At 46.5% G+C, this 13,133-nt stretch overlaps 1 protein-coding gene across 1 annotated transcript in view; it reads right to left on the bottom strand.

Annotated features, from left to right (window-relative positions):
• Window positions 1-480: 480 nt before the first annotated feature.
• Window positions 481-13,133, bottom strand: part of XPO4 (exportin 4) — a 108,366-nt gene continuing 95,713 nt past the window's right edge. Inside the window, exons 17-23 of the mRNA XM_007464508.1 lie at window positions 10,235-10,528; window positions 9,134-9,317; window positions 5,845-5,963; window positions 4,327-4,457; window positions 3,700-3,817; window positions 3,204-3,296; window positions 481-678 (exon numbers count right to left, since the gene is read on the bottom strand). Of these exons, the coding sequence (XP_007464570.1) occupies window positions 481-678; window positions 3,204-3,296; window positions 3,700-3,817; window positions 4,327-4,457; window positions 5,845-5,963; window positions 9,134-9,317; window positions 10,235-10,528 (1,137 nt within the window). The remainder of the gene's footprint in view (window positions 679-3,203; window positions 3,297-3,699; window positions 3,818-4,326; window positions 4,458-5,844; window positions 5,964-9,133; window positions 9,318-10,234; window positions 10,529-13,133) is intronic.

Below are 13,133 nucleotides of genomic sequence, written 5' to 3'. Positions count from 1 at the left end.
AAACTGCAGGGGTAGCAGAGGAGAGGCGCTTGTTAAAACCAAGAATCCAAGGTCCGACAAACAAATGCTGACTCTGAGGGTCTGTCTACAGGTGGGCCCAAGAATCTGTCCTTTCAACCAGCTCCTCAGTGATGCAGATGAGCAGATATCCAGCTGATATCTGATAATGAAAACGCTAAACTTTGGGTAGCCACCTAATGCTTTGATAAAGAAGGAAAAGGCACTGAATACGTATTTCATGGTGCCCATATCCCTTTGCACATATGTGGAATTTCATTTTGAGAATCTGAAATCACCATTCAAAAGCTACAAGACCCACGACGGACTGAGGCTAATGCTTCCCTGCACCACACAGTGCCCTGCCAGGCTCCCAAAATCCAAACGGCCAACGAACTGACAAAAAGGACAAGACTCAAGTCAACTGTTAGCAATTCAGTGCACTTTGCAGGAAGGATCTGATTAAGCATAAAGCTCTGTTGTTTATTTTACACAAAGGAGACCACCAACATTTGCCATAAACTCTTCTAAACTCTTCAGGAAGGCCATCTTCTGCTTCCGGTCCAGCACAGGGGGCGTGCTGCTTGCAGTGAGCTTGTTGAAGGCGTCTGCTAATCTCTGGTAAATAACTGGGTCTTGCTGACTTGACAGTAATGTTTCAACCAGTTCAGAATATTCCGCCTGTTGAAGAGATAAGTACACGTAAGAACACACACCTTCCTCAAATACCACACGAAATACAAATTAGTGGGCTGTGGGGGTCCAAAAGGCAGGGTCTGGCAGCTCTTTTTAATATTTAACATTTAGTAAAAGTTTACTGTCATCTAGGTACTGTTCCAAGCTTTTCCATTAGTAACTCACTGTTTTATAACAACCGTGTGAGGAAGATATCGTTTATATCCCTGTTTTACACACCGAAGTTCTTCCACACAGTGAGATCACACAACCTACCCAAGAGCACAGGCCTCTGAGCAAGAACCGGCCGTGCGGCGCCAGAACCCATACGATCACCTACCTTGTCACGTTGCCTCTTCCTTCTGTGTTTTCAAAGCACTTTTTTTTTTTTGCATTTTATGATGGATTCTTAGTACAACAGATTTATGGTAGATTCTCAGGCCCTAAGTCTGCAAGCTGACTCTCAGATTTCCTGGAGGTTTACGCAGACGTCTTGCCCACACGGTGGCAGCCACGACATGGCAGATGCGCACACGTGCAGATGGGGGCTGCGTGGGAGTTGGCAAGGGGCAGAAGGGAGCGCTGTGCAGAGGGGCTCCCTGAGGAAGGGGCTCAGCGACACAGAACAGTAGGGCATGGCTGGAGTTTTCCTGGTTTTACTGCCCTGCATGTCAAGCCTTACACAGAGGAGAGGGTGTGAGGTTAAGGGGAACAGAACCAGGGCAGCTCTCAAAGCTAAGATCTCATGAGAAAAGCAGGCCTGTCACTCTTCCTCATTAGCTTCTTGGGATGTCATGATAGACGCAAATGGGGAAACCAGATGTTAATTCCGTTTGGAAAAGAGCAGTAAGGCACGCCCCCCCACATGGGGCCAGGGGGCTGCGCTAGCTGCCCTTCCCAGAGGCAGGCCTGCGCACGGGGTTAAGTATAAACTCAAGTCCCCCGCCCGCGCCCCCTGCCTGAGAAATGGCAGTGCCTCCAGGGCCAGCCCAGCCCCAGTCCCTGCTCCCTTGTCTACAACATGCACCCAGGTTTTTAAAAGGACATCAGAGGGGCTTCCCTGGTGGCGCAGTGGTTGAGAGTCCGCCTGCCGATGCAGAGGACATGGGTTCGTGCCCTAGTCTGGGAAGACCCCACATGCTGTGGAGCGGCTGGGCCCGTGAGCCATGGCCGCTGAGCCTGCGCATCCGGAGCCTGTGCTCCGCAACGGGAGAGGCCACAACAGTGAGAGCGTACCGCGAAAAAAAAAAAAAAAGGACATCAGAAAGCAACGGCTTATGTATGCAGAGCAAGGAGGTCCACCCCCAAGAAGGGCACCATCCGCAGGAGGCAGTATCCAGGGCAGAGGCAAGAGATGAGCCCAGAGCTGCCCCGCCTGGGGCGCAGGTGCTGCAGGAAGGGGGTCTTTAAGTAGCATGCAAGACTCCTCAAAATCCTCCCTTTTTAAAAGAAGGGAAATAAAATCAAACCCTGCGTACCAGTCACAGCAAATGCTACAGCCTCTATACTGAAGGGGGAAAAAAAAAAAAAGTTGCTCTGGCCAGTGACTTGGTCACACTGGGTTGTGTGCCTGTGCGTGGGGAGGAGGGGTGGGGGTACAGACTGGAAACCGAGTCAGCTGAGGACCCGACACGGCTCTTCTCGCAAACCTGATGGGCACCCTCCACAGGGACAGGGAGGGACAGGTAAGCCAGCCTAACTCTCCTTCTGCTATGGCCCCTGTCACGGAGTGCTGCAGGGGCTTTACAGGCTCCAACCAACCACAGTTTTCCAGACTGCGCTATGAAATAACACACTGCGGCTTTCCATGCTTTCTGAAGGCAGACTCCTCGGGGTCCCCAGGTTTATCCATCTTGTTTCTTGCAAAGCTGTGAGTTCCTCAAGAACAGAGACTGTGTCTCCGTTACTTCGTCCTGAGTCCTGGTTCCCAGCACAGCTGCGTAAGGACAAGCTTTAGGGCAGCGATCAACATAAAGGACGGTTCATAGCAGTGGAGAAGGGAAAGCAGTTGCTATTAACAGCTTGTCAGATAAACACAAAATAAAAAGTTAGAGCTATTGAGAGTGTGAAGAAATACAGCCTTGGACTTCCCTGGTGGCGCAGTGGTTAAGAATCTGCCTGCCAATGCAAGGGACACGGGTTCGAGCCCTGGTCCGGGAAGATCCCACATGCCGCAGAGCAACTAAGCCCGTGCACCACAACTACTGAGCCTGAGCTCTAGAGCCTGCGAGCCACAACTACTGAAGCCCGCATGTCTAGAGCCCGTGCTCTGCAACGAGAAGCCACGGCAGTGAGAAGCCCACGCACCGCAACGAAGAGTAGCCCCCCGCTCGCCGCAACTAGAGAAAGCCCACACGCAGCAATGAAGACTCAACACAGGCAAAAATAAATAAAAAAGAAAATACAGCCTCACTGAATGGTGTGGAAGCGCCGAGGCACAGACCCTCTGAGAACTGAGGGACAAACGGCCCATCTGTCTGAAAATCCCCTCACTACACAGAGCAAGGGGCCCGGGGAGGCACGTCCAGTACCTGATGTAAGCACACCAGCGTGTAGAACGCCTCGCCAGCCGCGGTGGTCATCTCTGTGTTGTGCTTTTGCAAAACCAGCATATCAAACACCAGCTGAAAGTACACAGTAACACCTCTCAATAAAGACACACGATGACCATATAACCCTCCAGCCCCTCCCCATTCCGAAAGGGAAAAAGAGGGAAAAAGAGGTTATTCTTCTTTATTAAACAAATCTGAAAAGTAAAGAAAACGGTTTTTAAAACTCCAAGGATAACGTGAAGATGTTATTGCTTGCTGTGGTGTTATGAAATAATCAAATTATCAAATTCCATGTTATATTCACCACATAAAATTTCAAGAACACAAAATAACCGTGGAGGATAATGTATCCAAGAAAGCTGATCTCCAAAAACTGCAGTGAACAGAAAGGCATGATCTCCTCGTGGATGAAGGTGTCAGCACTCCTCCCTGGAGGGAAGACCCCCCGGGCAATGACTGCACCCAAACATCTCACCTTGAGAAAGTGCCGTGTTGCCAGGAAAAGTGGCGAGTCTGTCTCCTGTGCTTTTGCACACTGTTCAGCTAACGGGGTCAAAGCTTCCAGGCACAGCTGGCAAACCTCCGAACTCATTCTGATCACGAAGGTCAAAGAACAAACTAGAGATACTTGACTTACAAAAGATAAAAAATTAAAGCTATTATCCAACGGATGGCTATTTCTAGAAGGTGAGTACATCGGTGTGTCTTTACTGAGCTAGGTGAGGACAGGAGATGCCCAGTGTTTCCGAGATTATCCATATGTGTCTGGGGCCCAGGACTGGAGGTTTGTGTGTGTTCTGACTGTGATGCACACAACCAAGTGGTAAAGATCAGAGACGCGGCAACAGGACGTGGCACTACTACCTGGGCTCCATGAGACAGTGACTTTGGGGCCAGGGGCTGAACGCCTCTGGGTCTGTGAAAGGAGGACGAGGGGGCAGGTTAATGAAAGAAACACAGAAGTAGGGCAGCTATAGGCATGACTGCTTTTTAAAGAAATAAGACTGAACCACAAAAGAAAAAATACAAATTTTAAAACTTTTCTTCTAGCAACCTCTTTTTCTCTAGTGACAAGTGATCACGATGTTCACTCAAAGGATATGATGTCATTCCTAGTTCCAACGAGTACATCAGACTTTTAAAAAGATCTTCAGGAAGCTGTGGTATTTTTTCAGGAAAAATCTCACAGATAAATGTGATTAATTTGTAGTATTGATTACAAAGGGTTGGAAACTGAAAAAGAAATATTAAATATTTAGATGTTTAACGATATCTAACTTGTTTTCACTAATGGAATAAAGTAATAACCATCAAGCTTCTAAGTAGAATGATTTGTTTAAAACATATACAGGATATAGAAAACAGAAAGACCTAATTAAATGTAAAAATGAGTTACAAGAACGGGAACACTTTAGTAACTAATATGAAAGTAATACGTAGCAGAAACAGTCATCTTCTGGATAGTTACAAAAGCCACAGCCAATTCCAGATATTCTATGTTTACCTTGAAAAAGTGAACAAAGCAGCCAAATCTCAAATTATTAAATGACCTGTGAATAAAACCATTTCGCAAATGTATTCATTTGCATTCAAGCATGTTGGAAAAATTCAAGAACATAATACCAACTGTTAAAATTATGATTAGAACGGAGTATTCAGTCTTGCACACTTCCAATATCTATTTACTGGTTGCACAGTCCTGGAGAACTGAGGTAAAAAGCAGGTAATCTACAGCTAACCTCATTTAAGAAAATACACATCTAAATGTCTAACGGTTTATTTGATGAATAAACGCCAAAAAACAAAAAAACCTGAAAAGCAAATCAATACACAGAGCTTCCTAAACTTCCCATCCTGCTGGCTGCTTTCCGCAGAGACACTTCTCCAGGAGGGACAAGCCTACAGTCACAGCCGCGCGCTGGGAACCTAACAGCTCTCACTCTGACCCTCAACTGCACAGGCCCCTCCCAGTCCTGCTTCCTCCCCAGCCCCCTCCCTCTGCCCTTCTATTTTGTCCACCTCACTCTTCCTCTCCAACCTCCCACCTCCTGACGACGCAGGAGAAGAGACCCTCCCTCAATGGTACTCAGAGTGGGAGAAAGGGCAGCCTCATCACCACCACACCCTTGACATCAACCAGTGAGAGAAACCAAGGCCCAGTACGGTCAGAACGTACGGAACTTGACCAGCTGTATGAGCCCTGGTTTCTTACCATCCCATTTCTCCACGGAGCGGCTGGGAAATGCCTTCTGTTGCCCAAACCCTCAGCCTGAGAATGATGTTGGCAAAGCACCAGAGAAATACACTACACATGAAACTTCCTGTATTTGCTGAACGACAAATGACGAGGGAATCAAAACCGCGAACATCGGCACTCAGGTTCGAGAAGAACCAGCCTTTCCCTGACACTGAGGGATCAGTGAGTGCAGGGCTCCAGGGAAGGCATGGGTGTGAAGGACACAGAACAACAACACAAACACTTTATTTCCACACACACGTAACAGATGAGTAGGTAATGGCCCCCTTAATTAAATCGGACGTGTATTCGTGCCTGAAATATCTTGAACCTTCGAGTTCAAGCATATGCGGTTTTAATGTTCACATTCCTCTCTTCACTTACCTTCAAGAGGTCCTGTGACATCAAGGGCAGAATCAGGTTCACTCCATATAACACAACATCGGCTGCCGACACAGATCTGTTTGCTGCTGGCCCAGGCTCCTGACCCCTAAACACTTCATCTATAAAGTGAGAACAACGCAGTCTTACAGCTGTAACATCAATAAACCTACGAAGGTGGGTATGTTCTCCTGCATGAAAGTGAAAGTGGAGTCAAGCCCCCAAGACAAAATAAATCTACAAGAGGATAATACAGCCTTTCGTGTTGTACTGTTTAGGGTCTGAATACTGGATGCAGATATTCTGTGTTTACATTATCATTCTACGACGATGAAAGTAAAACTAACACTTAATCAATGTTTTTTGACAAGTAAAATTGACCCCACTGACACACTGGTCATACTGTGAGTTAAATAATTTCCACAGTACTATTCACTTTTCTCCTAGGTGTGTGGGATTTTTCTAAGCTGGAAAGGAATGGGGGTAAATATAGGAATTAAATATTGCATAAAAAAAGGAAGTTTTTTTTTTTAAAAAGCTACCAATATGACAAAGGGTTATTACCCTTAATCCATAAATGAGGCATATAAATTACTCAGAATCTTAAAACCTAAACAGATAAAGGACCAAAATCCACAAACAAACACCTAACAAAACCATAAGCCCAATGAAAAAAAACAAGTTGGATCCAATCGTTAAGCAAAAGCAACACCAAGTTTCTGAAGACACTACTTCTGATTCATTAGATTACAAGCGACTTCTGAATGATAACATTTAAATGGTGGTGAGGATACAGTGCGACAGTTACCCTCAAAAGCAATGTAATATGAGACTTTTGAGCACTGTATATAGTAAGGATATAAACATAAATTTAGACAGTGATTCATCCACAGAATTAATTAGTTAATCACTGTAACAGCAAAGTTGTAAATACTCCAGATGTCCTATATTACAAAAACAGGGTTAGGTTCCAAAATGTGGATTACCACGCAGCCATCAAAAAGTCATGAAAAATTTTAATGACAAGGAAGAGGCTAATAATACATTAATGAAAAAGGCAGAATATAAAATTATATTTGGAGCATAATCACAAAAAAATTATACAAAATAACCAAAAGGGAAATTAACAAAATGCAATTACTCTGGATTATGTCAAAGTATGGGTGATTTTTCTGTCCTTATACTTCAAATTTTTTCTATTATGAGCGTATTTACTTTCACAACAAGGGGGGGGAAAAAGGACAAAGTGTAAAAAAGCACTTCTACTTAAAAACCACTTTTTCAGCCTAATTCTGTACTTTTCTCCAAGAGCCTCAGTTCTAGCTGGAAGAATCCCATTTTCCAAAGCCGGGCATGGCGAGCCTGGATCCATCCAGTACGAAGCCTGGGCCTGCTGGGTAGGGGCCACGGCAGGCTGGCCACCGCCGCTGGGTCTGCTCGAGAGATGGCTCCTGGCCTGGGTTATGGGACCCAGCTCTGCGGCCACGGGCTCTGCCAGGGGCTCAAGCATGTCGTGCAGAGGCTCACTTTCAGTTATGCTTTTATATCTCACCTGGTATGTTAATTTTATTTCATAATATTTAAAATATTTTCCCTTATCTCACCTATTATCTGTATTTTATTTTTTGAATAATTACTTAAAAATATTCTCTCCCTTTTTACCATCTATTTTACCTGTTGCTTTATCATTTCCTATTTTAATTGTCTTCATTTTCTTTTTTCTAGACCTCAACCCTATCCACCTTATTCTATTCTTCGTGCCCTTATTTTGTACTTTCAATCCTGAGCATTTTGGCCTCAATTTCTTTTCTAACATTGTATTACGATTTCAATCCTTCTGCTTTTTTCTTTTGAAAACCTGCCCGTCCACACTCACCCATACTGTTTACTCCACAGCTCGCTCCCAGGGGAGCCTGAGAGGGCTTCTGTCCCCTCCAGATGCCCTTCATACAAAGTTCTCCCATCCCTCTCAATATCAGTTCTTAACTGAGAGTCAGTTCATCAGGGTACAGGGCTCTTACCCTGGTCCTTACACCCCTGGAAAGTCTACAAATCAACTAACACGGCATGTGAAGCTCAGCGGGTCATGTAACACACACCCTTCAAGGCAAAGGCTCAGAACAACTTGAGGCCTCAGAGGCACATCTGATCTAGAAAAGGTGAAGCAACCCCGGCCTGAAGGAATCAGAAAGCCTGGGACGGACACCCGCACGAGTGGCTGGGCCTGGAAACAGTGGCAGCGGAAGCCCTTCACCTTGGTGCCCTGACTGTCAGCCGTCCAGGGCAGTAAAGCTCCTGGGCTGAAGCTGATGGTGCCTGGCACAGGGCAGCTCTGCCAGAAACCTCTGCTGAGTGAACAAGGGAGGTGAACCGGTGGAGGGAACAGAGAAGAACATGTCCAGTGTCAGGTGTGCTGAGCGCAGGGGGTGAGAAGGGGTCGGAAGAGGGAGGGGCAGCAGCACCCACTGCCCGGGGGCAGCTCAGCCCGGGGAGGAGACGTGGACAGCACATCTTCCCCGTGGAGCTGGAGGTCCCTGTGTCCTGAGGCTAGGCAGGCAGTGGGCAAGAGGCGGTGAAAGAGAGCTGCGGGCACGCGAGGCTCCGGGCACCCGGACACGCCCGCCTGTGACAACAGCGGTGACGAGAACGGCAACGGCAGGCACCAGAGGTACCTGCCGGCACATCGTGAACACAGTTTGCCAGGCACCGATCGTCACAGCCCCTGTAACAGCAAGGGAGGCCCAGGAAGGCAACAGGCTCCGCAAGGTCATGCTGCTGGGGAGCCCCAGGTTAGGGCTTCGGAGTGTCGCCTGTCAGCCCCCAAGTCCAGTGGCTCCCAGGCTGCAGTGGGCACAGGGCTGGGGCTTCCTCAGAGGACACAGAGGGGGAACTCGTCAGTAAAGCGAGCTCTGGACACTGGCCTCTGAAGTCAGACGCTGGGGTGTGCGAGCTGCACATCTGCAGGCAAGTGGTGTAAACTCCTGGGCCTGTTTCCTCACCTCTAAAACGCAAGCACCAGTGGCACCAGACTCATGTTGCCGTGACAGGGACAGTGCCCGGCACTGGCTAGGAGCCTGGGACAGGGAAGACACCAGCACTTTCATCTCTACCAGAGGAGGGCCAGGCACACAGGGCTGTTGGTCCCGCCCTGCCCGCGGCCGCGGGGACTGGCTCCCGCCTGTTCTGTGAATGGACCCTCCTCGTGGGGTGTCACAAACTGCAAGCACTGCTTCGCTCGGACAGAAGCAAGCGCAGGCCTAGAGGCCGAGCGCGGGAGCCGCAGCGCACCTACCCGTGTCGCTGAAGTCTATGAACTCCTTGGACAGGAGGTTGGTGAGGAGCTCCATGATGAGCAGCAGGTCCTGGTACTGCTCCTCCTCCTCCGCGGGGGCGTCGGCCCGCTGCCGCCCCACGTTGTTCCTGGAGTACACGCGCAGCAGGGTGAGGCACGCCTCGTACAGGTTCATGGCTTTGGACTGGGAAAAAGCAGGCAGAGGTCAGGCTGCTGGGGGAGCCTGGCTGGGGAACAGACATAAACACTACAGAAGTCCAAGATGTAATCCAATAAATTTACTCTGAATTCCAACAGCAGCTCTAACGCTTGTCGTAAACTACATTACAGCACTGACAAAAATGAGAAAGCGTAGATTACGGTTATATTTAAAACATTAGTTTTCTAACAATAAAATCTGACACTCTTTTTGTGTGCATTAGATTGTGCCTACTAGAAAGACAATATAATTTTGGCAACAGAACCGCTTTATTCCTGCTGTTCAACTTCTTGTACGACGTGGATTATTTTAAGCTGTAAAATGGTTCAAGGTGCAGAAGCACAGAGCACCAAGCATTAGAATAAACGGCACTAGCCTGACCTCTGAACAGTGCACCTGTGACGACCTTTGTAACACTGACCAAATGTAACCTCACTTTTAAGCAGGCTCCTTTGATCTACAACAACAAACACACAAATCAGGAACATCTTTGCTGACTGAATATAAAAGAACTTAGTGTATCTGAACATTCATCTGACTTACAAAACAAAGATGCAAACTGCCACTTAAAATGCTAAAGTCCTAGGGTTCCACCACAGAGAAATTTATTAAAATTTTCTACCATAATCCATTTTGTTCTATCAAATATTCCTCACGTGAATGAGTTTGACAGAGTAACATATTAGCCCAAAGAAATGCCTCATTATTAACATTTTTAGGGCAAGAATTTACATTCATTCAATATGCCTTCCTCTGAACTCTGAGTTCTTTTGAAAAATCTTTTGGAGGCATAGAAATATTATTTCAAATAACGTTCATTCAATCTGAAGCAAAGTAGCTATCATTCTGTTATAGCTATCAGGAGTTTTGATCTGGAAGGTAGCAAAGTGGACCGCGCTCACCTCTCCGAGATAGCATATCTGCTTATGTGCGACTTCAACAAAAACTTCTATAATGAGATTGACAGTCTCGGGGGTATTTTTGTAAACTTCCATCAATCCAATGCAATTGGTAAGGAAGTCCATTAAAAAGTTAAAAAGGATGGCTACATTGTCAACCTGGGTAGCCTCAGCAATGCCACACAGGGCCTCCAGCGTGGCAGTGATCTCCTGCTTCACCTCCTCCTGCTGGCACATCTGCGGGAAGTTTTCCTGGTTTATCACTCTTAAGAATCGCTGCTGAAGAGGCTGAAGAACCTACAAAAATAAAGCGTGAATTTTTTAAAAGTCTGATTCACATGCTTAGTTTCTTCAACGTGGGTAAATATTTACTTTCCAAAACATTTCTAATTGTTGGAGGCAAAAAAGCACAAAAAACAAAAAAATACCTGAACCACATGTTACAAGCCCCACTTTGAAGGTGATCCTAACTTCTGGCAAACAAATAACACAGCACATGCAAAGGTGCTCATATCACCAGTCAACGGGAAAACAGAAATCAAAACCACAATGAGATATCACCTCACATCTATCAGAATGGCCATCAAAAAGACAAGAAATAACAAGTGCTGGCGAGGGTGTGGAGGAAAGGGAACCCTCGTACACTGTTGGTGGGAACTCAGATTGGTACGGCCACTTTGGAAACAGTACGGATGTTCCTCAAAAAATTAAAAATAGAATTACCATAGGATCCAGCAATTTCACCTCGCATATTTATCTGAAAAAGTGAAAACACTAATTCGAAAAGATACACGCACCCCTATGTTCATAGCAGCACTATTTACAATAGCCAGGACACGGAAGCAACCCGTGTCCATCGACAGATGAATGGATAAAGGAGATGTGGTACATATATACAATGGAATATTACTCAGCCATAAAGAGCAAGGAAATCGTGCCACTCATGAAAACATGGATGGATCTTGAGGGCATTATGCTAAGTAAAATAAGACAGAGAAAGACAAATACTGTACGATCTCACTTATACGTGGAATCGAGGAGGGAGGAAGACAAAGATACAAACTCTCAGTTACAGGATTAATAAGTCCTGGGGGGCTTCCCTGGTGGTGCAGTGGTTGAGAGTCCGCCTGCCGATGCAGGGGATGCGGGTTTGTGCCCCGGTCCGGGAAGATCCCACATGCCCCGGAGTGGCTGGGCCCGCGAGCCATGGCCGCTGAGCCTGCGCGTCCGGAGCCTGTGCTCCGCAACGGGAGAGGCCACAACAGTGAGACGCCCGCGTACCGCAAAAAAAAAAAAGGTCCTGGGGATGTAACGTACATCATGATGACTATATGAGATGTAGGAAAGTGAAGAGAGGAGATCGGAGAGTTCTCATCTCAAGGAAAAAAATGCTCCTTAATTATTTTTTTTTCTTTTTCTTTTTTTGGTATCTATGAGATGACGGATGCTGTCTGTGTCACAATATATGTAAGTCAAACCATTATGCTGTACACCTTAAAGTTACACGATGATGTATGTCAATTACATCTCAGTAAAACTGAAAAAAAATAATTACTTATGGAAAAGAATATAAGTGCATGCTATCATCATACTTCCTTAAGTAATTTAAGTTCAAAAGAAGAAAAAAAAAGACTTCCTCGACGCCATTCACAGGATTCTGCCACTATCTTCATCTCTTTCCCATTAGCAAAAAAAAAAAAAGAAGAAGATATTTCATAAAGGGCCAGAGGGTAAATCTTTTACACTTTACAGGACATACTATCTCTGGCCCAACTATTCAATTACGATTTCACTGCAGTGCAGAAGTAGCCATGGAAAAGACGTAATCGGTTAAGCATGACTGTGTTTCAATAAAACTTTATTTATAGGGACTTCCCTGGTGGTCCAGTGGCTTAAGAATCCACGTTCCCAATGCAGGGGGCCCGGGTTCGACCCCTGGTCAGGAAACTAGATCCCACGTGCCACAACTAGAAGTTCGCATGCCGCAACAAAGACCCGTCACAGCCAAATATATGAATAAAGTTTTTTTTTTTGTTTTTTTTTGGCAGTACGCGGGCCTCTCACTGTTGCGGCCCCTCCCGTTGCGGAGCACAGGCTCCGGAGGCGCAGGCTCAGCGGCCATGGCTCACGGGCCCAGCCGCTCCGCGGCATGTGGGATCCTCCCGGACCGGGGCACGAACCCACGTCCCCTGCATCGGCAGGCGGACTCTCAACCACTGCGCCACCAGGGAAGCCCTAAATAGATATTTTTTTTTAACTTTATTTATAAAAACAGCAGGCCAGATTTGGTCTGTGGGCTGCAATGTCCAACCTCTGTCCTACTGGGTGAAGACCAACACAAAGCTCCAGCCTGTTTTTCCCCTTCCAACTCCCCTGGGTATGAGAGTAAACAGGCATATTCATGAAGAGGATCTCTTAATTCTATTTAAAGCTGCACGTATGAAAATAAATGATTTAAACTGGAAACACATGGTCAGGCTGATTTTCATTCTGGCTCTGAAGTCGCAGACTACTGCCTATTTCTGTTACTGTGCCCTTTCTCGACACTAAGGGCATCCAGTCACAGGGATTACAGGCTGGCAACCTACATGTACTGGGTAACTCTTGGTTCCCAATTTAAACCTTATTATATAAGACGACGTGTCCAGGGTGGTGGCTATGGGTTGAATTACACCCCGCCAAAATTGATGTGTTGAAGTCCGAACCCCTGGTACCTCAGAACATGACCTTATTTGGAAATAGGGCTGTTTCAGATGTAATTAGTTATTAAGATGAGGTCCTTTGGGCGGGCCCCTAACCCAGTATGACTGGTGTTCCTATAAGAAGGGGAAATTTGGAACAGACATGGGCACACGGAGATGCAGGGGAATCAGGGTGATGCACCCACAAGCCGAGGAATGCC

The sequence above is a fragment of the Lipotes vexillifer genome, unplaced genomic scaffold, assembly GCF_000442215.2.
Source record: "Lipotes vexillifer unplaced genomic scaffold, Lipotes_vexillifer_v1.1 scaffold2116, whole genome shotgun sequence".
NCBI classification, from domain to species: domain Eukaryota; kingdom Metazoa; phylum Chordata; class Mammalia; order Artiodactyla; family Lipotidae; genus Lipotes; species Lipotes vexillifer.
The sequence above is the reverse complement of the archived record's forward strand: the minus strand, read 5'-3'. Positions and strand labels throughout refer to the sequence as shown.